At 36.3% G+C, this 27329-nt stretch overlaps 1 protein-coding gene and 1 non-coding gene across 6 annotated transcripts in view; one reads left to right on the top strand and one right to left on the bottom strand.

Annotated features, from left to right (window-relative positions):
* The first annotated feature begins 283 nt into the window (after positions 1-283).
* Positions 284-27329, top strand: part of LOC132787584 (mucin-3B) — a 38295-nt gene continuing 11249 nt past the window's right edge. For 2 of the 5 annotated variants that reach the window (XM_060794724.1, XM_060794723.1), the window contains exons 1-3: positions 23686-23938; positions 24373-25492; positions 26692-27327. In XM_060794724.1, coding sequence (XP_060650707.1) covers positions 23831-23938; positions 24373-25492; positions 26692-27327 — 1864 coding nt within the window. In that variant the 5' untranslated portion in view covers positions 23686-23830. Of the gene's footprint in view, positions 852-21691; positions 21934-22016; positions 22217-22283; positions 22502-23328; positions 23939-24372; positions 25493-26691; positions 27328-27329 lie in introns of those variants that run through there. The other 3 variants (XM_060794727.1, XM_060794726.1, XM_060794729.1) reach the window with 2 other exon arrangements.
* Positions 9712-9793, bottom strand: Trnas-gcu (transfer RNA serine (anticodon GCU)). Its single transcript has one exon. It is a non-coding gene; the product is annotated as a tRNA-Ser (tRNA).

Here is a 27329-nt window from a genome sequence, read left to right as displayed (position 1 = left end):
AACTAGTGATGATAAACAATACCAGAATTAGTACAAATAAAAGTTGTTTGTACCTCGTCACGTATTTCTTAAGCAACATTAAGCAAACAAAAAGGCCTTAGACTTCTCAAAGTTCTTTTTTATAAGCACCCAGACTGCAGCTTTGAAGTGTGCTTGTTATTCGTGTCGTCGTGACTCACGTACGCAACTCTCTTATGTTATCATACTTTTCTTATAAGAAATGTTTAACAGAGATTTTTTCAGTAACATTTTATATATCGGTGCGTGCTGTGCTGTGTTATGCGTTCCGCTTCCTGCTGCTTGCTTGTATGCTTACTGGTGTGTTTCCCATAATTTATAAAGTATTTCATTATATGTTTGTGTTAATAAAAAATCCACCCGGCAAAACTAGTACATCCAAAACATGCACATGCTATAATCTAATGAGTGTCAAATTGTTAAAAATAAGTTAAAAGTCAATGAGTTGACAAATCGAATCGAGTACGCCGCCTCAAAAAGCTAAAAAGTTCAAGTTGTTTACACACCACGCCAAATGTAGATACCATACATACGTATGTACATATCCATACGAATACAAGTGCAAACACATGATATTTTATAAAGCGCATTTTTAATAATAACCATTGCTTGTGATTATTTGTGTTCAAATCAAAAGGTGCGTTTTATGCAGATGGTAGTCACAGCCTTCTAGATGGCTGCATTTTGAAAAAATGGAAACATTTGGCGGACTTTGGGTCAACGAGCAACAACAACAAATACAAAAAAACGGCAGCTAGAATACAACCGCGTGTGTGAAAGCCATAGCAATAGCAACAACGAGTATTAGCGGCAACGACACTAAACAACAGACGGTAAGTACATACATATGTACATATGTGTAAATACGAGTATGTGTGTGTGCACAGATGCATTCATGTTAGTGTAAATACCAGTAGGTGTAGTTCGTTGTCATGTGTGTATGTGTGTGATGCCTCCTACCTCCCAAGTAGTAAATTAGCACATATAATATCTGCAAATGAGTGCGTGGGCGTATATGTATATACATATTAATATGTACCTTCATGGGTGGAAAGGAATGTGACATTATTTCGGTCGGTAATTGTTATTGTTATTTAAATAACACGCTTGCGAATTACATAATTTTTGCTTTGTTGTTTTGTTTGTCGCAAGCACTGAAAACGAAAGTGGCGCAACTCTACAACACCTACTTCTAGTACTACTGTATTGAATGGTCTGACGTTCTTCTTCCTCTTGTCTCGTCTTTATTATTGCTGTAGTTTAAAAGCACTTCGTCCCTTTCCTTGCTTTTTTTTACTATAAAATTTATTTTTTGCCCTGTGACTTTCATGAGCTGCTTGTTTTATTTATGAATGAGATTACGAACAGTGATTAATTGGAATTTTACGTTTCGCTTTAGTTTGTGCGTAACTTTTAATCAGGAAGCTCAAGCAGATTTTCAGTGCAAGTACATACAATCTACATACATATGTATGTACTTATGTGTGCATATCACTAAGCATACATACGTTACGTACACACACGAATATATACACTCAGGCACACAAGTACGCAGACGCAATTGGCTTTGTTTCGCCGTAAATTTTGTCGGCTGCTGAAAAATATTGGTGAAAATATTTTTTGCTGGCAGCTGCGCTTTTGACATCAAACACAAAATGCTGTTGTACATATATTTAAGAGTATGCTTAATTTTAAGTCGAATGTTTTGGCTGAAACATTTGAGCAAATCATTTACACGTTGAAGTTGTATACAGACATACATATATATACATATATTGTTTGTGTAAGTGTACATATATGTTTCTTATGTGTGTTGTGTATACACATGTGTATATATGTATATCAGCCACCGGCTATAGATACGTCCAGAAAGTCGCCCACTCATTTCTACCGCTCTCCCATTTTTTCACTCTATTTCTCTTTCCCTCTTAATCTCTCGCATTGAAATCGTTTATTGACCAATCTCAGACCCGCAGTTTTTTCTTTCAGAATTTGAGCAAAGCAACCTTTTTGAATTTAAGTGTGTGTGTGCATACGCACTAGGTACGCAATATGCATAAATATACATATACATATGTGTATTGTTGCGAAATTTATACAGTAACAACCACAATTTGTCTTGTTTTTAGCTAATTTGTTGATTGTTGGTACTTGGGTGTATTAATGGATCTGCGCGCTGTCGTTTTAATGTTTAATACCCGGTATCGTCATGTAACGTAACGCTAGTTTGGATGTTGAAATTCTTGCCAACTTAGTATCAATGCAAATCCTAAAGGGTAAATGCTAAGAGGCTGCTTCGAAACCATTTTATAAACATTGATATTGCTATCCGGTAGAGCTTATTACCAAGTAAAGTAGTACATTAATAAACGGATAGAAGGCACATAATATTTTATTGTAATGAGGATTCTGTGTAAATAAAGTGTTGCAAAGGTACTTTGCTATGGAAGGATAAAATTCTTAGACAACAATAAAAATACACAAGTAAGAAAGCTACAGTTGAGTGTGCTCGACTGTGAGATACCCGCAAAAAAAGAAAGAAAGAAAACTAAATATACCGCAAAAATATGGCTAATATGCAGAGGGCAATATTTGGTATATTGATAGTAGATGCAAAAGACACTATAGAGTACAAAATATACCAATGGTCGCCAAAGAAACTAGGCGTTTTTGCACATACACAAGTATTTCTTATATAACTTTATTATAGTTATTATTATTATTTATTATGCTTGTTATGTGATTTTAATCAATTTGCGGTGTCGAAAGTGGGCTAGGCAAAATTTGAAACAAACTTGATCTGCGTGCAAACAAAATAAGTCTCTGTGATTCAATTTTCATACGTCACGCTGATCACGAATATAACATACTTTATAGGCTCGAAGATGCCTCCTTCTCCCTCTTCATGGAGTCACAAAGTTATAATACCCTTCTACCCTTCTATGGGCAACGGGTATAAAAATACCAACAAATCTTCATTATAATTATTGCTATATTCTTTTTGCACACTCTGCTTGTAGTAGCCACAGCAACAATATGATTTCATTTTTGGGCTACAAGTATTTTATCTAAGAAAATTTTTAAATAAAACATTTGTTGTCGTAGCAGAGCACCACAATAGCAACAGCTGATGCGACTGTGACGGCGGCTGCAGCTGTGTCTGTTTATTTTGAATGGCCAACAAGCTAAGTAGCCTTGTAAACGCCACCCACACAATCGTAGAACTACCACACAAAAATTTGTAAAGCGTCAGTCTCTAGATAGCCCCAACACTAACACAATTGCATAGTCTATGCAGTTACCTACATATGTATGTATGTATATACCTATGGTATCGTTCTGTATGTGTAAAAGCTTCTTTCGTTTACACACACGCTCACACGCGTTCGTAATACAACGTGACGTGAGCGACAGATGCTCAAGCGCACCGCCTACGCCAGTGTATTTTTGAAGTCGCGCTTTAAATGTGTCATATGCTCAGCTGAGCGCAGCATGCTTGCTTGCTCGACACGTTTTGTATTCTCATTTTTTTTTGTCGTTTTATGACATTGTAAGAGTTCGTTATCTCTCTGTCTCTCTCTCTCTATCTCTATCTAACTCTTTCTCTCTCTGCAAATTTTGAGCATTTGTCAGTTCATCTCTCTTCTGGCGTACGTTTCTATTTTTCTTTCGCCATTCCTATGTCTGTTGATTTACCGCTCAAATCAAATTTCACATTAATTGCATTTTACAACTTGCAGAAACAGCTGCAGTGAGAGAGATGTGACAACCGAAGCTTTTGACCGCGTTAACTTTGCCATTTGCAGTGTAGGTTGGAAGACTGTTTCTTTTTAACCTTGTACCAATAAAATAAAAATCTAGCCAGAGGCAACTAATTTTGTATGTGTGTATGTATGTATAGTTGTAGTATATAACTTGCTTGTGTGTATGAGAGCGATGATATTTTCTACTTGCAGCTTTACGAATATTATACATATATTTTTGTACAATAACTGTCAAGCGCACAGAGTGTTAAATGGGTCTATAGACAGACTGACTGTTACATTTTTGGCTAAACAAAAATGCCATACATGAGGTATGGCTAGATCTCATCTATGGCTAAATGGCGCCAGTCTGGCATGCAACACGTTTTTAAATCATTTATCTCTGATCTCTACGCTGCAAAAATTTATCGCACATTGTCTTCTTCTGATTATGTGTGGGAATGTGCTTGGGCTCTTTTTGTGGGCGGCCTTTGACTGAGTCTGCTACTTCATGACGAGTGGGTTCGTTACCAGCCCGATGTGCTGACTCAATTCCAATACACACATACTCACGCGCGCGTATAAAAAAGGCACTCAAGAGCTTTGCCAGCACATACATTCATACCGTGTACATACTTATTGGTTGTGTGAATGTGCATATTTTTGTGAGTATTAGTGCAGATAAGGTGCACAGGAAAAGTGCTAAATATTTTCACACAATGATATCAATGAGCAATTGGGTGAGCTCACTTTGTTTCTTGTTCGCAAATGAGTCGCATTCTTTTAACTGTAGTTACATATAACATAAGCCACTGCCGCTGCCGCTGCCTCAACGTCTGTGCTTATCAACATTATTTCGCCTGAGTCGACTCAATTTACTTATGTACATATGCATGTGCGTATGTATGTACATACATATAGTATGTTTATGTATATACTTATTGCCGCACCTTCATGAAAGCAAAACAAAAAGCTGAAGAGAAGAGCAGCAAAGCGAATTGCATGATTCATACGCTTGGCATTTTGCTGTCAGCCTTACGCTTACGTTAACGTTTACGTTCACGTCAACGTAAGTGTCAACCTTAACGGCAACGACGCTGCTTGATTTTTATACCCGCTACCCATAGGTTAGAAGGGTATTATACCTTTGTGCCGGCAGAAGGAGGCAACTCCAATCCTATAAAGTATATATATTGTTGATCTCCGTTAACAGCCGACACGATGTATAGTTTGCACGCAGATCAAGTTTTTTTTCAAATTTTTGCCACGCCCACTTCAGCCCCCGCAAATTGACAAAATTCAAGTAACAAGCTTTAAAATGACAGCTAGAGGGCATATACAATAATAACTATAGTTTTTGTGAAGTTATTAAAGAAATGGGATCTTAGCTTCTTTGGCTGACAATCTAGTATATTTTACACTTTATTGTATATTTTAAATTCAGCACTATACAAATATACCAAACCTATAATTTTGGCGTGTTTTCAGGAATTTTTGCTTTGCTCTTTTGCTTTTATTTAAAATGGGTAGCGGGTATCTCAAAGTAGAGCACACTCGACTGTAGCTTTCTTACTTGTTGCTACATATGTACGTGCTGCTGCTGGGAGAGGTTATCGTTGGTCTAGTCTTTGGTCACTGAATTTGCCGGCTGCTTCAGTTGTTCATTTTAATTGATTTTAATTTTGCGGGCAAGTTAATTTTGTTAGCTGGTCATCATTGTTTCAAATTTGTCGATCTGTTCACCACTTCCCTCGAAATATTCAAATTAGAAATGCCAAATAAGACTGTAGACGGACTTTATTTCATCTGTTGAGTATTGACTGTTGTTCATTCGTGATTCCCTTCCATCAACGAAGGCCACAGGATATTTTCATTTGACAAATACATATTCAATTTTAACAATGCAACACAGAATGCAACTCAACTCACATCTTTCTACTAGCTTCCACACATAGACCCTTACCAACGATCTGTTTTTCAACTCTATAGAGAGTTGACCTCGGGCGTTTCAATTCGTACGTATTTTATAGGACTGTCTAACTTTCATCAAATCCATAAGTTTAATGTAAAGTCATGCGCGAGACGCCAATTGTGTTAACCTATTGAGTGTTAACCTATTGACGAATAAATTGATAACAGAAGATTGAATAATAACTTTATGATACCTGAAAATACATTTAGATACTTGTATATTTCTGGTATATTTGTAGAATATGATTTTTATTGAAAATGGATAGCTTGTACCTCACAGTCGAGCACGCCTGACACTAGCTCTTCTACCTGTTATTCCCTACTAAGTTGGATTATTTATTAACCCATAATTGTGCAGTCTTTCAAGGATAATCTTAAAATGCAATCAGTTAGAGCACATCATCAGAAGTTCGCATATAATTGTATTTGCGGTACTATATTTTTATATACGCTTTTATCTTTTATAATTTTATATAAGGGTATTATAAGGTTGTAACAACACCAGCATTGGTTCTTAGTTGCTTTGGTTGACAATCTGGTATATTTTGTACGCTGCGGTAACTTTGAACGCAATAGTGTATCGGTATACCAAATATAGCCTTTCACATATTTTACTATTTTTGAATCCATTAAATCCCAATATTTTTGTATGTCCAATTACATAGAGATCTGCTTAGATATTTGAATGTCAAGCCTGTAACTTCAGGAACACAATCACCCAAAGCATCTTTAAGCGAAGAAAAAGGTCTCTTGCATTACATTTTTTGTTGTAATTCTAAAATATTAAACGTGGCATAACCAAAATCAATTATTTAATGGCCCTTGTTCTGAATCGTTTTGTGTGGTATGCATGTGTTGGTGTTTGAGTTTGCATAAGTTACAACGGCACATTTCTGGAAAAGCTGGCCGAAGTTGAGAAGCAGCACTGATGTTTACAAAACCATCACATCAATTTTGCGTCATGGCAGCATTTATTTTTGTTGCCATTTTTTCATCATCATCAAATGTGTGTGTATGTATGAAGGTGGGGGCGGGTTTGTGTTCGTGTGCGAAATGTGCATGTGTGTGTTTATGTTTGGGTCTAAAATATCGGTCAAGGCTGTGCGAGCTGTAGACACACATTTAAACGACGTTTTTGATTCTGACTATTGCAACCACATCGCTGCTCTGTTTCTAAGAGCACTGTGCTACTTAATCAGCACTTTTGACGAATGCCTCTACTCTTACTTATTTGTTCGTGTTCCATTCCAGTAACACTATCAAATGCATTCGAGATGGCATCTCTATTGACTTTAAGGCATTGCTATCACCCCTTTTACGCCCCTTCTATGTTATATTGTCTTTTCTCCTATATCTCCGTTTTTTTATTATTCACTTTCTCTGTCACTCTTGTACGCTCTTCCTCTGTTGACTATTTGCATGACAATGCGAATTCTTATTTGTAACCTGGATTAAGGTCAAGGATATTTTTGGCATAGTCTACAAACTAAGTATGTAATACTCAAGTACTTATGTACTTGCTTATTTACCTAGAAGTTGCTTACCACGTTTAGAAGTTTGCGTGTTTAGTTTTTGTTAATACACGTTACTGTCAACCAAGATCTTAGATTTAGCAAAGCACTGCCGTTATAAACCAAAGACCCTAGTTACAATAGGCATCACTAAGAGTACCGCTTTTGTATTTCGTGAAAGTAACTTTTGTACAGGAACTTATAATATTAAACAAAAATATAATCATCGGTTTCTGTAAGTGTGCGTTTGATTACGAAATATTAAACACGTAGCAATAGGGTTCAACGTCAATTACAACTACAACTGCTTTTAAACCAAGGAAAATATAACTATAACTATAACTATTGAAAAACTCTATGGCTTTCCTATAGATATCCCAAAGAGCTGCAGACTTATATTTAATTCCCTTAAAATATGTTGCTTCTGTTATCAACAGTTGATTATGCAACCGCACATCCCAAGAGTAGCCTTGGTTATCTTTGGCTGAAATGAAGAATCTGTCCATGAATTAATCTCCGGCATTTGTCCCTTCTGCTTATCCATTTGCCACAGCAAGGTGTATCCAACCACGCGCATTTCCAGTGACAAGCCCTGTCAATAAAACTTTTACTTTAGCCTTCTGTTTTACTTGTTGATATTGGGGCTGTGGTTCTTATAGCTACTTTTTCAGTTGCAGTTTAGTTTTTCTGGCCATGTTGACGCTGCTGACAATGAGCTTTTTATACCCGCTACCCATAGGGTAGAAGGGTATTATAACTTTGTGCCATCAGGAAATGTATGTTACAGGTAGAAGGAGGCATCTCCGACCCTATAAAGTATATATATTCTTGATCAGCATCAATAGCCGAGACGATCTAGCCATGTCCGTCTGTCCGTCTGTGAGATAAAGAGATAGAGCTCTTTTTTCGACAGCATTTGTTAAGTTTGCACGCAGATCAAGTTTGTTTCAAATTTTTGCCACTCCCACTTCCGCCCCGGAAATAAAAAAATCGTATAACAAGCGTAACTTTAGAGCTAGATTTTTTTTTAATTTTGGTATGTACTATAATAACTATAGTTTCTGTGATTCCTGAAAACTTGGTTACGATCAGATAAAAATTGTGGAAGTTATTAAAGAAATACTTTTGCATGGGCAAAAACGCCTACTTACTAGGGGTTTCAGTTGCTTTGGTGGACAATATGGTATATTACGCCATCTATGGTATATTTTGAATGTGGTACTATATCGATATATTTTGGTATATTTTTGTATTTTGGTATATTTTGGAAAAATACCGCAATATATTGCTTTTATTCAAAATGGGTAGCGGGTATATCACAGTCGAGCACACTCGACTGTAACGTTCTTACTTGTTTTCTTTGTCCCAGCAAAGAAGACGTTGATGGCTACAAAGAGTGTATAACCTACATTTTTCATATTACCCTTTTTTCATATATTAAGTATTATAATATGACGATATATAGTACATACATGTAACACTTGTAATATATAGAGACTAATAGGAATCACTTTTGTATCTCTTTTTAATTTATTTACAATACAATAAAGAAACATTGACCTTTTATATACTATATATATAGTATAGTATATTTTTCTTGTATTTCTTCTGTGATTTTGAATGGAGTACATATGTAAGAATACACTTCTACGAGTATTTTAAAGTTAGTTAAAGTTAATATTTTAGTCGCTGATATTTGTTTGTTTGCTTTTCGTTGTCTCTTGCAAAATTATTTTCGGACTGACCTACATTGCTGTCGTTAATGCGGTCGTTGTTTTCGCAGCTGTCTTGGCTTATGCCTCCCCTATTGGTGGTAGTAGAACATCATATAATTTTTGATCACAACGTCAATGACTTGCTAGCGAGAGCAGCTGGAAGAGAGACTTCCTATAATATACACCCTGTAACCACTGAGAGAGCCAAACGGAAATAAATTAAATAAATGTTTGACAACAGAAAATTAAAGCATAATAAATGCTATATATGTATATATATATTTATATATGTGAGAACATTGTTAAACTGCGCACGTTGAAAGAAACAAGATAATCTGTTCTCATTCATTAGTAATAGACAAATTATTATATTTTGGGTAACTTTTCTCTTTGAATCAAAAATTGAACAGTATGTGGATATGTATGTGTACATATAGTGTATTCAAATCAGTTATCTCTCTGGTTCTACACAATTTCCTATAATTCTTAAGTTTCATCAAAATTGTTATGTGAGCTTAATGTACACATACATTGCACATGTCTATATGCAAGTTTACAGTACATATACATTGAATAGGGATGTCATACTGATGTCAAATTGTTATGACTCAATTTGATATTGGTTACAAGACTTTGTACAGTTAAATAAAGTAATAAAACTGAAACAAAATTATCAATAACTTAAAATAAAAAATCCCCAATGGGGAATGTTTAATGAACAAATTGGATCAAATTAAAAAAAAATTATTAACTCGACGAGGATGGGATTCGAACCCACGCGTGCAGAGCACATTGGATTAGCAGTCCAACGCCTTAACCTCTCGGCCACCTCGTCTTCTTATTTTATCAGCTCGCAGAGCCAAACTTTATTCGAGTTCAGCAGTAAAAGTAAATTCAAATATTTGAAAGATTATTGCTTATCAATTAAATATTGCATTGAAGTGCTCAGATAATAAAAAGTTCTGAATATATGATTTTTTATTGGCATTGTCAGTTATTTCCTGACGTGTTCCATCTATGTTTGATTTACTAACTGTTAAAATGAAAACCCTTCAAGCAAAAGAATTAATAAAAGTTGACTTATGGAAAAATAAAAACGTGGTTCTAAAATTATTCTTTCAAAATAAATAATAACAAATAAATAATAAATAATCTTAAAATGAAAAGAAATTTAAGCTTTTGGTTTTAATATGGTTTTCCTATAAGTTGAGAACCCGCAGCTTCCCTGAACCTCATGGAAAGCTCTCAGCTATCGACTTTCTGTGTTTTCATTATATTTGTTATTTGTTTTAAAAAGGCACTTTGGCGTAAAAACAAAAACTAAACTAAATGGCAACAACATTTGCTCAACTGCTGGCTCCTTAGCGAAATTTTTCCGCTCGCTCTTCAATCCGCACACACAATCCAGACCCTTTCATTTTGCCGGGCATGCCAACATAGGTAGCTCGTTAGCACTGCGTAGAATAAGCAGAACCAAAAGCGCAAAACAACTTAAAAACATTTTAATTACATGCGTCTCAGTTGCAACACGCTTCACCATGCCACGTGTTTCCCTCTCTCGCCACTTGTGAGGCTGTGCTCTTTAATTGAATGTGCTTACGAGTAACTCAGCTAAAATACGCAATTAAATGAAATGAGTAGCCTACGTGGCAATGTATGTATGTATATGCAAGTGCGGCACGTAAACGATGTCAACCTTCCTCAACAAATGAACACACACAGCTGATAGAATGTTGGTCATCTACGCCAAATGTTGAAATAAATTCACAACGCAGCGTGCAGCGGGAAATCTAAGCTAGAAGCATTGTAGACTATTGAAATGCTTTCAGCTCTCATTTTATCGATCTAATCGACCGCCAGAATAACTCGGGCATGGGACCGAGAATTATCAGGCTACTTATAAGTATTTAAATTACATTAATGTCATGCACTCAAAGTTTTTTAATTAAATATATGCTTGGGAAAAAATTTATTCTGTGAGATTAAATTCTTTCTTCAATGGAAATGGTCAGAAAATTTAATGACAACATTAATTGAAATAAATGAAATGAAAAAAAACGAACTATACGCCAACTTCCTTTTATAAAAATGCAAAAAAACAATGTTTTGTGTGTCTTTTTTTTTAACACAAACAAAAAAAATGCGTTTCACTATAAAATAATTATTTGGATCAAAAATTAAAGATTATTTTTTTCATTATTTTATACTTTTATGACTCGTCAGTGAAAAGTCAATTATTAAGTCACTTTTATTAAAATCCTATATTCGCAATGACCTCTATGACGTACTCGCAATAAGCATTACTTCCTCGTATATCTGTCGCTTGATTAGCTTACAGTTGGACGATGAGCTAACATAAGTTAGACGATGCACAAATGTTGCAGTCAAATTTGTTGCCGCAAGCAATTTGCGCCAAGTGGGGCGTATGGCTTTTAGCATGTGTTACAATAATAAGACTTTGGCTACTCGTTCGCGTCCAACAACCTACAACGTGAGACAATGACAACCGTAAATTATGCCAACATGAAGCGCTGTGAAGAAACTGGCGACAGCCTCCCTGCGGCTCTTCCAACGCCCACTTCGTTGAACTTCCTACAAGTGGGACGGACATTCGCCGCAAAACACGGATGCAAAAACCAAGAAAACCAAGGACTGCAAAATGGAGCACCACAACAGCAGCTCAATTAAGTAAATGAGTGAAAAGCAGACGTTCCTTTTGTTTTGCACGGTACGATAACGAAACAGGGTATTATAATTTAGTGAGCATCGAAAATATGGTTCTCCTTTACATATGCAAAAGTGTCTAAGTTTATTTGTTAGAATTAAAAACAAGTAAGAAAGCTACAGTCGAGTGTACTCGACTGTGAGATACCCGCTACCCATTTGGAATAAAAGAAATATATTTTGCGGTATTTTCTCAAAATATACTGAAAATACTGCAAAAATACTAAAAATATACCGAATGGTATATTTGGTATATCGACATAGTACCGCATTCAAAATATACCATAGACGGCACAATATACCAGATTGTCAGCCAAAGCAACTCAGACCCCTAGTAAGTAGGCGCTTTTGCCCATACAAAAGTATTTCTTTAATAACTTCGACAATTTTTATCTGATTGCAACCAAATTTTCAGGAATCATAACTACTATAGTTATTATTGTATATACCAAAATTCGGAACTCTAGCTTTAAAATTACGCTTGTCATTCGATTTTTTTGATTTGCGGGGGCGGAAGTGGGCGTGGCAAAAATTTGAAACAAACTTGATCTGCGTGCAAACATAACAAATGCTGTCGAAAAAAAATTATAGCTCTATCTCTTATAGTCTCTGAGATCCAGTGTTTCATACGGACAGACGGACAGACACACAGACGGACAGACGGACATGGCTATATCGTCTCGGCTGTTGACGCTGATCAAGAATATATATACTTTATAGGGTCGGAGATGCCTCCTTCTACCTGTTACATACATTTCCTGCCGGCACAAAGTTATAATACCCTTCTACCCTATGGGTAGCGGGTATAAAAAAATTTACTAAAATGTACCAAACAAATTTTCAGTTGTTCGGACTGAATTTTGCCATTATTGATTAAATATTATCGTTTACTATGTAGTTTCAAAGTCGAGCATTTGGGACGGGTGTTTCATTTTTTTTACCTGCTGCCCATTGGGTAGAAGGGTATTAATGTATATAACAGGCAGAAGGACTCACCTCCGACCCCATAAATATATTCTTGATCAGCAATTCGATAAAAATCAAAACAATCGCTATTTTAAAGCTAGACCGGTGATAAAGATTTCTGTTGCAATCAATACAAATTAAAGAAGTTATTTAAGAAATACTTTTGTGTGGCAAAAAAACGTCTTTTACAATAGGATCTTAATTGCTTTAAACGATAATCTGGTATATTTTGTACTTTATGGTAAATGTAAAATGTAGTACTTTATCGATAAACCAAATATAGCCTTTGATATATATTTGTAATTTTCGGTATATTTTTGTTATATAATATGTGTGGAATACGGTTTCTTTTAAATGGGCAGGCGTGGTATATCAGAGTCGAGCACACTCGACTGTAGCTTTCTCATTTGTTATTCTCATTCTTATTATTACTATAGTCTTTGTTGTTAAATCCTTGCTTAGTTTATAATTAAGGAAATAAAGTAAGAGGTTACAAGTATTTCGTAAGTTTTGTGGTCTACGTATCAGAACTTAAGGAGACTAATATGACAATAAGAAGGTAAATTAGTGGCATTTGAAATCAAAATGAAGTATTTATTATATTCATATTTATTATGTAATAGTAGAAAATGTAGTAGTAGAATGTGGAAATCCATTAAAGATATTTCATATTTTTCAATAAATAAAAGCTATTAATGCATTTATTATACTATTATACATATTTTAAATATAACTAATAACTCTATCTTTCGCTTTTTGCGTAAAGTCAATTAGGCGAGGAGAGTAAAGGAGAGTGTTCATAGACAGACTTCCACACAAATATTCTACACTATATTTTAATCTCGCTGGCCGTCATTCACATAGTTAACGCATTGAAATGAAATGAAACGCTACATAAAAGAATAAAGGTTAGGGGCACACATGGTGGATAGGTGTGTGACATGTGCCATGGAAATAGTTAAATAGTTACACATATATAAAAGGACGTATGGTATGCTATGCCAAGCGGCTTGAAAAATGTTTTTAAATTCAAGTAAAGTCAGATATTAAATGAGCATTCGTTGGTCACTTGTAAAGCTATGGTTATATTAATTTTTTGGGGAAAAAGATTAATATGAAACTTTTGATGCACACAGTCTGTTGTATTGAACCAACAACTAAAGTGGGAGTCGACACCGAAAATGGCATTTCCGGTAAGCGTAGGCGCAGAGCTTCAGCAATGCCGCATTTATTCTGGGGCATATGTAGACATGAGCCCCACACGAGCTACTCGCCATGCCCGTTGAATGGTTACCCCCTTATATGCTTGTGATATTCATTGTTGTTGGCAACGCTTTTGTTAGACAATTTGTGAGCTTTCATTGCGATTTTGCCAATGCTTAAGTAAAAATGGACTAGGTCTTAAGTAGGTTGGTCCGTGGGTCATTTGGAGACACTTCATGCATGTACTTTCGCTCTTTTTGACACTTTCTCTGTCCCCCTTTTCATATTTGTGAGTGTGCATGTGTGAATTCTCGCGGAAATTATAAAAGTTTACTTTATAACGTTAAGGTTGACTTGGTGCCCTGGCCCCAATTATGAGTACTGGTTCATAATATACAAAACGAGAACATTCAGGCAATCGATTCCGTGCTCCAATTCTCGACTGCTTCCTGGCTGGCTCGGCGTTTTCAATCGGAAATGGGCGACAACTAGTAGGCAAAAGTCAGCGTTGACTGGTTGGCGCTTGATAAATTTTCATAGTGGGATTCATGGCAACTTCCCTGACAAATATTCACATTAAAGGTAGTGTTTGAGCAATCATTTAAATGGATATGGTTCCTTCGTCTTCATTATCACCATCATCACCATGCAAAGATAAGCTATGCAATACAAAGGCATAAATCTAATTTGGTCACAGCTTGAGATAATATTATAGTAATCTTAGACAAAGTGAACATTTAAAGAAGATACATGTACAATTTAAAATGTCCAAACCAATTTGGTAAGTAATGCAGATTGCATTTAATGATCAGATTTCAACCATAATTATACCCGCTATCCATAGGGTAAAACGGTGTTATACCTTTGTCCCAGCAGGAAATGTATGTACGAGGTAGGAGGAAACATTTCCGACTCCATAAAGTATATACTATAAGTATATTCTTGATCAGCCGAGACAATATAGATAGAGCTATAACAGCACTTGTAATGCTTGCATGCAATACAGATAATAAACGCTATCGTATTTATGATTCCTGAGAATTTAATTGCGATCGGATAAAAATTGTTGAAGTTATTTAAGCTGATTTCGCTGACAATCTGGAATACTTTGACTTCTATGGTCTATTTCAAATGTAGTACTTCATCGATATATTTAACATATTATGGCATTCTGTATAGTTTAACCCGTTAGTACTTATGTATGTACAATAGACACACTTAATTGCGTAAATTTTATTGTATATGATATGCTGGTGTTATTATGGACTAAAGAATCCTTTCCCTCTAAGGCTGTTCATACAGTGTGTATACATATATAGATTGTGTGCCTGCACATTCAGAGCCCACCTACATAAATTCGTAGTACAAAATGGTCTCGATTATAGACACCCCAAAATTGTATGTACATATGTGTAAGAGAATTCACTTCAGATATAGTGTTAAGGCACGCGTCCCTCTCCAAGTCGCACGTGTGCTGATCGCACGACAAATTGAAGAGAGTGGCATCCACTACGAAAGAGAGAGAGAGAGAGAGGGAGAGTCGCTCTCTACACAGAAAAACATATGCGGACGCGAGAGCCAAGAACGCAGCGATCTTTCTGCTGAGAGAAATATTGGGGTTTATTTTTAGGATAACAATGCGACAAGAGCATTGGAGAGCAGGAGCAATTCCGGCGTATTCAGTATTTAGGGAAAATCGAGGAAATTTTTAAAAGTTGCAACCAGTCGACCGCATAGAGCTACGCGAACAAGGCGGCAAACGGCAAAACAAAATTGCGCGAAATATTTCCACATATATATATATATATATATATATATATATATAGGCATATATATAGATATATGCATGTATATATAACTCAGAGCAACACCAAGAATATTGCCCATACCACATCTACATATATATGTATATACTTATGCATCGAGACAATGAAAAATTCGCATGTACATAAGCTCGAATTTACTTATTTGTACATGAAGCAATATTAAAGTTACGAATTCTTAGTATGACAAAAAGTGAAATGTGAAAATTGATGTTGTGGCCTTTGTATTTGTGTATGTGATCAGTGGGCATGAGTGAGCAAGTTGGTCGTGAAAATAGCATGGACCTTCTTACTTCAACGAAAAATAAATAAAAATCAAATCAACGTTAGAAGACATCAGATACAAATACAAATCCGAGGTAAATACTACATGGTCTTATATGCATGTTTGTATATAACTATTTAGACAAATGCATACACAAATACTATATACATACGTACATATACTGTATGGTATACTTATCATGCCAGGGGACAGGAAATGTATGAGTAGATACTCGAGTGTGCGTTATCCCGAGAAATTTCCTCCGATAGAATCTCTTGCGCTTCTAGTTGTGGTGGTTCTTATAGAGACAGCCGAAGTTGCTTCCTCATTCGTGTGCTATTTAGTCGAGTATGTTTTTGTCGCTCGCTGGCGCTTTTACTTTTTCTTTCTGTTCGTACTCACATCTTTTGCTCGAATAAAAATTCCTCTTGCGTGTTAGCTAAAAGTTATTTTTAAAAATTTCTTTTAATTTTTTCTCATTTACGAGATACGAGATTTTGAATAGATACGATGTGGATGTCGATGCCGTTCTATATAAATGTATTCTATCTTTTGTTCCATCTACAAATTATTGCAATTTTCTCCACTAAACTATTCAGTGAAGGGCAAAAATCTAAGAAAAATCACTTTATGCATGCCTATTCATATTTATATTATCTTGTTATAAAAATAATGTACATAAAACGAAATTCTTCAGAAAGATGTTTCTCTTCATTGCAATCTGAAGAATTTATCACTTCTATGAATAATTTACAATTAGTATTTTGTAATTTCATCGCTTCTAATCGTTTTATTAGCTTATCAATAAACCGACTATCTAACGGTGTTTTCACAAATCTTAGGGTATTCACTTTAATGGGATATTTCATTATTCTTCTTTGACGGTTCAGCTCGTAATCTCTTCTTCATCTAAATTATTTTCCAAATGCAATAAAGCTATATATATATATATATATATACTTGGTTAAAGACTGTCAAGTGCAAAATTTGTACAAAAAGACTGCTCGAACAACGAAATTTGCATCAAGACTAAGAACCACAATATTAACAATAATAAAATAGCTGGCAATGGCAGCAATATCACAACCAGAGCGCCGTGACAATGACAGTCAAAGCAATGTGAAGAAAACAAAATATTAATGCTAATTTAAGCATACTTTAGAATATTTACACTCTATACATTTGAGGTGATCAGGAATCTGAAAACTCTTTTAAGCTGCGTTATCCTTCAGTCATCATAATGTTTGTGTTGCTTTCGATAGTGATGGGAAGATATTTTAGTGGTTTTGTAATTCTTTCCATTCCGACTTAAACAGTTCAATGCTAAGCAAATAAGTAAACAATTAGTATTATACATTTATATTGCAAATTAGATTTTGAATCGATACATGGACCTTCGAATAGGCTCAAATGTAATAGGCGCACCTTTCTATCCTATAAATATAAACTAATAACTATTCAATCAACTTTACAGTTAAAGCTTTTCACTAATGTTTAACCTTAATTGGTAGCTTGTTTAATGCATTTCACAAAGTTTTTACGGTGTATAGAACACAAAAAAACCATCAAAATCAATACAGTGAACGAAAAATGAAAACTTTTCTAGTTGTTTTTGTACCGGCCTAAACAGCGGAGCGTAAAATTCTTGTTTTCCTCTCCACACAAGCACACTCACTCACACAAGTAAAGCACTCGAATGCTGGCATTTTCTCTTGCTGTTATTGTTATATTCAGGGCTAGAAAAAGTTTTTCAGCATATGGCGGTCGCTCATTACAATTCAGCTGTCTGCGAGCTTGAGTGAGTGTGAATGTGTGTTTTTGTGTGCCAATTTTAGTGTAAGCAAAGGAAATGTTGACATGTCTTATTCGTTTTACTTCCTCGCTTATATTATATCATTTTCAACTGGTGAGAAGAAACACTTTTTTTATACAAATACAAATTTATGATCATTCGGTTTGTTTTATGTTCAGTGAGTGTGGCAGGACAGGACATTTTGACGTGATTCATAAAATCGACAGTTCTTTTTATTATTATCAGCTTTAGACGTCAAAGTAATTTGTCTGTATGAATATTAATTTATGTTTACTTTAACGGTTACAAGTTATACATATATGAATATGAAATTTTCACAAAATAAAAGTTAATGGTTAATTATTTATTAATTGATTAATGAAAAAAACATTAATGTGTTATAAGCTATGTAAACATTTTAAGAAAAAAAAAATCATCAAAATATAAACAAGTAAGAAATGTAAAATCATTGTTCACTCTGTTTCGTAGAGGAATTTGGCATTTTAATACCCTTCTACTCTATGGGCCGTGTTTATACAAAAAATTAAGATTCATTGAGAGAGATTCATATGAGCTATGTGAAAATATCGATCACAAACTAAAAATATCGTACATCAATTTTAGGTATATTTTTTAGTCACGCGATATTTTGTCGAGATAAAACCAAACGGAGCTCACCATATAAAAAATATATACAAACTGCACCACTCATTTTTAAAAATCATTCTGCATTAATTTTTGTTTGTTTACATTCTGTTTTGCATCAGAGTGGCAACACAAAGAAATTTACCGTTGTCCATTTTTTTCCATTCGTGGCTGTGGAAACGTCAAAACGGGACTTGATCAAGTGTGAACAAACTGAGTGCCTGTTGAAAAGGGGTCATAATATTCTGCAGTTTAACTATCGAACATAATATTTTGATATTTCCAGAAATAGATCCTCGGTGTAAAAAATGTAGTCAGAAGTGTTTTCTTACAGGAAGTGGCTTCAAATTGAGTAATTATTTAGTTTATTACTACTTTCTGATGTTTGGTAAAATTAGTTGAATAGAAAATTGTTGTACTTAATTTCATCTTTAACAAATAAAAAACAGAAGAGATTTTTGGTCATGTAACGTCATCGGATTATGACTAGAATCGGCTCGATAGATTTTCATCATCTGTTTTTATTTTTAAAGGAAAAAATATATATTTAGAGATTCAAAAATATAATTAAGAATTGACACTTTTCGAAGAAAATGTTGACAAATTAGTGATGTTTGAACTTAGAAAAGTTAATTTGGAGTTGAAAAAATTTTATAGAAATAAAAAAGATTTTTCCGAAAAGGTAGTCAAATTACGCTTATTGACCACTGTGCAGTCGAGCGAAGCTTCGGCATTAACCCAAAACTAAAACGTAAACGACAGCTATGCAAATAGGAATTCTAAACTGACGGAAAAGCAAATGCCGATTTTCAGCAAACTTGGTCATAGACCATAAGATGTTTCGAGGGATAGAAACGCACAGCTCTTGCTTATCGTCCGTCCAACTCTTGCCTGTGCCCTGCTACTTGGCACATAGTTACGCTATCTGTTCAATGACATGTGCTAAGTTTTGTGTGCCAAAAAATACATATACAAAAAACAAACAACAAATAAGAAATCTGGACCCTACTTATTGCTACAGATTCTTAAAAATATATCCGTACACAATTGAATTTCTCAAACTTAAAACGAAAGCATAAAGTTCAATGCACTGTAAAAACTGTTCGTTGCACAGCACAACCGCAAAATGAACTCCAAAATCCCGAAGCGTCTCCGAAAACGAACGCTAATTCAATTGCGTGCCGAGATTAATTTATTTATTCTTGTTAAGCACGTGTTCCCTATCCCTTTTTTATTTTGTAATACATGCGGTAGCATCTCAACAAAATCCCCTGCACAATGTTCTTAGTAGGGGTCCACTATTACTCTCTTTTTTCTTTAAGTGTTAGCATGCCTTTTGGCATTCGGTTCTCCTCTTGCATTTACTCCTATAAACAAAGGTTTCGAGTATGGAATAGTATGAATCTGTCAGATATGTAGGCATATATTTTCAAAGTATTTTTTTTTATACTGGGTATTCTTAATGGATCCGGCTATAAAGACAACAAGTAAGAAAGCTACAGTCGAGTGTGCTCGACTGTGAGATACCCGCTACCCATTTTGAATAAAAGCAATATATTGCGGTATTATTCTCGAAAAATACCAAAAAGACTACAAAAATACTAAAATTGTACCAAACGGTATATTTGGTATATCGATATAGTACTACATTTAAAATATACCATAGACATAGGCACAAAATGTCGGCCAAAGCAACTAATACCCCTAGTAAGTAGGCGTTTTTGCCCATACAAAAGTATTTCTTTAATAACTTCGATTATTTTTATCCGATCGCAAGTAAGTAGGCGTTTTTGCCCATACAAAAGTATTTCTTTAATAACTTCGACTATTTTTATCCGATCGCAACCAAATTTTCAGGAATAACAACTACCATAGTTATTATTGCATATACCAATTTGTGACTCTAGCTTTAAAATTACGCTTGTTATTCGATTTTTTGATTTTCGAGGCAGAAGTGGGCGTGGCCAAAATTTTAAAGAAACTTGATCTGCGTGCAAACATAACAAATGCTGTCTAAAGAATTATAGCTCTATCTCTTATAGATTCTGAGATCTAGGTGTTCATACGGACGGACGAACAGACAGACAGACGGACATGGCTAGATCGTCTCGGCTGTTGACGCTGATCAAGAATATATATACTTTATGGGATCGGAGATGCCTCCTTCTACCTGTCACATACATTTTTTGCCGGCACAAAGTTATAATACCCTTCTACCCTATGGGTAGTGGGTAAAAAAATGAGAGGGGGTATGATAGATGTGGTCTCTTCAAGCTACTAAATTTAGTTAGTGTGTCCACTTTCAGTATACTTTTTAAAACTGATAATATTACTGATAAATAATATCTGTAAATTTGGTAGGGGTCAAATAAATGTCTTCGAATTTTGTATCCCAGTTCAAAAATTCTAGATTATGGTTATAGACACTCGACAGTAATGCTAACTTTTCAAGTATTGATACTATCAGGTTCTTAAGCTTTTACTTGCGATCATTAAAACAAGCAGTGTTTTTGTATTATACAATTACTTATGAACATTATTAATTATGAAGTAAGTTGCGGGTATCTTACAGTCGACTACTCTAGATTTCTTACTTGCTTAAACTATTTGTTGTGGTTAAATTTTAAATTACCACCTAATCAAATTTTTCGCTTTTCAGTTGTTTTGTTACCTAAGCAGTTGCACTCACAGCTCAGATTCATACCAAAAAAAGATATGGGGTTAGGCATAGGGCACTGACGCTATTAAAACTACCTCTTAGGTAATTCTAAAGTGCTTTTGCCATCCATGTTTCTCGTAGCATTGCTCAACTTAGAGAATTGGTCGTATGAAATATATACCTGACTAACAAACTAAAATAATTAGACAACCATGGTCCAAAGCGAAATAACTTATTTGTATTTCCTATGTGACCCCAAAAACTTTCCAAAACTTATGAAGGAAGTTACAACAAAAAAATGTATTGAATAAAAATAAGTGTATGTATGCTTTTAAGAAATACTAATACCATATTTGTGGACATACCATTTGTTCACACCAAATACAAAATGACTAGTCAATTGTAATGTATATGAAGAGATTTATCTAGTTGATTTGTTTACCTTCTTTGTATTCTTTTATGTTGATTGGGTATGATTAAGAACTAGTAATTTAGCGCGACCTAAAAACAACAGTGGAAATGTTATCCTTTGCTCTGTGTCTTACCTGACGCTCGTTTTGAATAATTAATTGATTTATGTATTATTTGAGCTGTCGTTGTCGAGTTAAGCCTTTGAGTAAAGTATTTTCTAACGAAATCATCCTTTATAATTTCAGTGATTTGCCTCACCAAGACATACAGTCTTAGACACATCCAGAACTATGGTGATAAGCAAACCCGAAACAACGCCTAATGGGGCGGGAGCTGGTGCAGCCGGAGCTACTGGTCTGGATGCTGCTTCAAATAGTATGGCGCATCGGTCGGGCATACCACAGGATCAAATTGACAATATTATGAGTGGCATTGCTAACACGGGTGATGTCAAAATGAATAATCATCGAAAGAAGCTTCGGCAAAGGTGAGTATTCCAGACCCCTCGTAAAATACAATAACATCGAATTTACTGATATAAATAAAATATTCGGTTTTTCCTCATTACAGATTTGATATTATTAAGAAACTAGGTCAAGGCACTTATGGCAAGGTACAACTTGGTATTAACAAAGAGACGGGCCAAGAGGTAGCAATCAAAACTATAAAGAAATGCAAAATAGAGGCCGAGGCGGATTTGGTGCGAATAAGGCGAGAAGTGCAAATTATGAGCTCAGTACAACATCCCAACATTATACACATATACGAAGGTAGTACTCCGCATTTCTGCAATTCTGTGAAGTATATAATGCCAATCACACTTATAATTTGCAATAGTATTCGAGAATCGCGAGAAAATGGTGTTAGTCATGGAGTTTGCCGCTGGCGGTGAGCTCTACGACTACCTATCTGAACGTAAAGTGCTTACTGAGGAGGAGGCGCGCCGCATCTTTCGCCAGGTGGCAACCGCTGTCTACTACTGTCACAAGCACAAAATTTGCCATCGTGATTTGAAGTTAGAAAACATTTTACTCGATGAACAAGGCAATGCAAAGGTATGCTAACTAATAGAAAGACTCCTAAACTGAAGTTGAATATTAGTTTAATTCTTTTGTATTATTTTTTGTCAGTTTGTAAATCCGTAGTCAGTTAATATAATATAATAATAAGAAAAATCAGGCCGTAGAGCACAGTCAACAATCGATAAAACAAATAGTTTGTTATTAGTGTCAAAGAACCTATAGAGTTTATTCACTTTATGTAAAAGAAAAATAAGTAAGGAAACTAAACCCGAATGGGTTACCTGCTACAATCTTGAAAATTAACTATATAGCGGGAAAATGTCTTGACAAAAAGTAATTGTTTAGCGATATACAAATATTGAAAATATTCTTTACAGTATGAAATAACCGGAGTAATTGCAATGGACATTTTTCTCTTAAATAACTTTGAAATCATTCATAAATTCAATTATGTTGTGCAAGAGACTCTAGCTTTAAAATTACAAGCGTCATTCTTTTTCTTTTGATTTGCAGTGACCAAAGAGAATTTTACCAAATTTGGTAGTTTTAGCTGTCAAAGTTTCGGAGTGTCTTAAATTGTAGGCAGAAGGAGGAATCACATACTCTTTAAATTTTATACTGAATTACTTCTTGACTAACTTTCATACTATTTCCTAAATTTATAAGACAGGTTGGGGAAGGTAGCTCTGAGCAACAAAGCATGCACATTTAATGTTTATAAACAAAAGGTTTCCAAGTCATCAATTTAGAGTCCTAGTTACAAATGTTTGTTGAAAAATACAACTTAATAGTTTGTGCAAGAGTTGTTATATGCAACATTATATGAACAAGAATTAATTATCTTTCATTATTTCACACAGATTGCCGACTTTGGATTGTCAAATGTATTTGACGACCAACGTCTACTTGGCACCTTCTGTGGCTCACCGCTTTACGCTTCACCCGAAATTGTAGAAGGAACTCCCTACCAAGGACCCGAAGTCGATTGCTGGTCGCTTGGTGTGCTGCTATATACTCTAGTCTACGGTTCCATGCCCTTTGACGGGTCCAACTTTAAGCGACTTGTGAAGCAAATCAGTCAGGGCGACTACTATGAGCCGCGCAAGCCGTCTCGCGCTTCCACACTTATACGGGAGATGTTGACTGTTTGTCCACGCAAAAGAGCCACTATTGAGCAGATATGTTCGCATTGGTGGGTCAATGAGAACGATAATGTTTTCTGTCTAGATTTGGCCGAAGATTTGGCAAATCAAACGCCAGTGCGCCTCGACGTGTTGCTGTCATTGACGCCCACTGCAGTCACAGCGGATCAGCTGGTTGTGCCATCAGCAGACGGAGCAGCGGCGGCAGCTCCAGCCGCAAATGCGGCAGCAAGCGAAAGAATTCAGCGTTCGCATTCTGTGGGTTCCATTCGTGATATTGGGGCACCCAGCACAGAAGCAGAGCGTCGCATTCTGGATATGGTTGCTGGTGAGTTAAGACGACATCCAATATGGATAATGCCAGTACTCATATCATGCTTGCAAAGATTATATGGAGACCCCCCAGATCTTTCGCGTACAATTTGTATTTGTATTTGTATATTTGTAAAGTGCTGTGGACTAACTTGGCATATTCAACAATGTGTCCTGAACAATCCAAACTCCAAACCGAAACACCAATCTCAACTCCAAATCGAACCCCTACCCTGCAGTCCACCCACTTATAACTAGTGCTCATATGTTATCCGTGTCCGATTTACTTTACTTACCTAATGGACAAATTACCAATCACACTCATGTGCACTAACATTAAACAAATTGAAGACATACCCATTTAACCATGCTCATTAAACCACGCCTCCCTTCTCTCTCGCTTTTTTTCTTTCTTTCTTTCTGTTGGTGGTGTTCATGTTAATTTCCTAGCTGGAGGGGGAGGCTGCCCTGATGCCATCACCAACACGTACCATAACGCCAGCCCAGAGTCCTGTACAAACGAAGCGAAAGCTGCAGCCCACCGTATCGACTGAGAACGCGACTGGTACTACGGCCAAGAAGAAGGAAAAGCCGGCCAACAGCTCGTTTGTCATTGGCGAAGGCAAAACACCACTGCTTGCTACAACAACGCCTTCCCAAGCAATGGAGACCGAGAGCAACGCGGCGTCTGCCCCTGTGGTTCAACTAGAGAATAATCAACAAGAACAACTTATTGCCGAACCTATTGCTCCTGTAGCACCTGATGTGCCCCGACAAGCAACACGGTCCAGACTGGACGCTGTCGTTGAAACGCCCGAGGAGAAGGACGCCACCAAGGTGATCAAAAAGTTTGTAAACAAACACAAAACCGCCGATCTGGTTAATGCCATCAATGAGAGTGCTAACGGCAAGGTAACAGTTAACAACAATGCAGCATCGCATCTACCGCAGGCAACACCGCCCTTTATTCGTAAGTGCAGCCTGCAGGATGAGGCCACACTCAACAAATTTAACGCGGAACGCCGCAAGTCTCGCATTCTTGAAACTGCTGAGAAATTTCAGCCGCCACCAGCCACAACCCCAACAGCAACAGCTGCAGCGCCCGAAAAATCGAAAAAACTCAGCATACCCGGCGTCAGTGTGGGTAGCTTTAAAAAGGAATTCGAGCGAAAGGCTACGAATCCCACGCCCGTCACTGGACCAACACCTGGCGAGCGTCGCGCTCAAGAACAGGTCGCTGCGGCCGCGGCCGCCGCACAAGAAGCGGAGGCAGCTCAAGAGGTCTTGGCAACACCACCACCATCACCGGTGGTGGTTAGTAATTTGGAAGCGAGCGATTCGAAGAACTCGGTTTCGTCCATTTCCCTTGAAGAGGCGCGACGGTCAATGGAGAACTCCATTGCGCTGCTGCGGCAGGCAGAAAATGAGTCCAACAAGGAGCTCGATCAGCTCTGCTCCCAAGCGGAAACCATTGGCATCAACGAGACGACATCAACCACGGCCACACCGGAAGAGCGCGAACGTAAGTTGAAGAATGCGCGCGCCATTATCGGAAATGCCATACAGCCAGGTAAGTGAATGCAAGTGCATGACCAAATACGGATATGATCGTTTTGTAACAATCCTATCATAAGTTAGGCTAAGTTCGCAGCACTATCAAGTTGACTACCCGCATCTTTACTATACTGATCGTTATATATATAAATTATCAATAATCAAATAGCAATTATAATGCAATTGCATTTGGTCCAAATCGATAGCAGTTAAGTAGTTACGCAAGTTTCATATATTTTTACCGCATAGAGTAAAAATGAAGACAAGACTATAATTTTGATACAACATTCTTCAACAAGTTCAGAATGATCTTTTCAAGCATTAAAAATAAACCCCTAGCAACTGTATCATATAGAATCCCAAGCTATTGAACATACACGATATTTTGAATATAAAATATATTTTTGAATCACTTCAAATAAATAATGTAGAAATTGTTCAGAATATAGAATACTATAGAATACTCAATTTTAAAATTAAATTCTATTTGCGGTAATGTTTATTTTTGTGGACATTCGAAAAGGGCGAAAACGGCGGCACCCTTTTTGTATTCTATAGGTATCCATATTTTTCTCCATTTCTTTTTCACTAATCCTTTAAGCGCTTCTACGATCTTAATTAAGTGCTTACATAAAAAGGTTGTAGTATTGTGTAACTAACTTAATTCAATATCAATTTACATTGTTTTTAAATGAAGAATAGAATATAATAGAATAAACCTTGTAGTGTATTGGATATTTTGAGTTGTTTTAGTTATTACAAGCCTAAGATTATAGGGTATAATTGAAATAATAGATAAAAAGTAAAGAAAATGATCTGATATTGGACTCAGCTTTATGCTGCCGACTCATACAAATTTGTGCATAGCTTTCAGTTTTGTGCTTTTTTTTAAATTCACATTAGTATTTATTTTCTCCCCGTTTTGATGTGTACTTAAAAAAGTTTTGCCCGCGGAGTGCTGCATGGTTTTTACTATTTGGCTTTTCGAATTGAAAGAATCCTAAATGCAGCTCGCTTGGTCATACCAACAAATCACAGTCCCGACGTAGCACAGCACGTGACATTCTCATCATTGCCCCAGCAGGTTCACATGTGTCTCACACAACCACACTTTTTTCTCTCTATCTCTCTTTCTTTCACTTGTTCTTTGTCTTATACATTCCCATACTCACATACGTGCTTATCATATTCATTGAATCATCATCTTAATTTTAGTGATACGAAGGCCAACAACATTATTTGGCGTCAGCAACGGCTTCGGTAGTGGCGCTGATGCCGGCGGGGTTGGGGGTAGTACCACCACGGTGCCGCCGTTACTCTTAAAGAGCGCAAACCATTTTATTGCTCCCACCAGAAGCAGCAGCATAAACATGGCCACAACAACAATACAGCCAAAACCAATATCGGCACCATCAAACTCATTGGCGGCTGCTAAGCAAACGATACAGCAACGACTCTTTTCGGGTGGAGTGCCTAGATCGACGTTGCCAACGATGACTAGACCGAGCATCTGGCAGCCACAAGCTTCTTACAGCACGGCCAGCATATTCCAGCCGTTGCCCACGAACAGTCCATTCAGACAAATGCAGCAGCAGTTCCAGCAGAAATGTCACGAAGCATCACAGCACAGTGCTTTATTCACACCACCGCCTTCGCCGTTGCACGCGCCCACTCACAACAATGTCACCGTCGACAGCAACAACAAGTATAGCAGCGGTAGCAGCAGCAGCAACAACAACAACACGATGCGTAATGTCAATTACAATGTCAGCTCGCGCTCGAGACCATTTCATAATCAAGCTCAAGATACACTCAATACATTTGCCTTGCCTGCGGCTATGTGGCTGAAATGT

The sequence above is a fragment of the Drosophila nasuta genome, chromosome 2R (assembly GCF_023558535.2).
Source record: "Drosophila nasuta strain 15112-1781.00 chromosome 2R, ASM2355853v1, whole genome shotgun sequence".
NCBI classification, from domain to species: Eukaryota; Metazoa; Arthropoda; class Insecta; order Diptera; family Drosophilidae; genus Drosophila; species Drosophila nasuta.
Note: the sequence above shows the minus strand (reverse complement) of the source record. Positions and strands in the feature narration are given on the sequence as shown.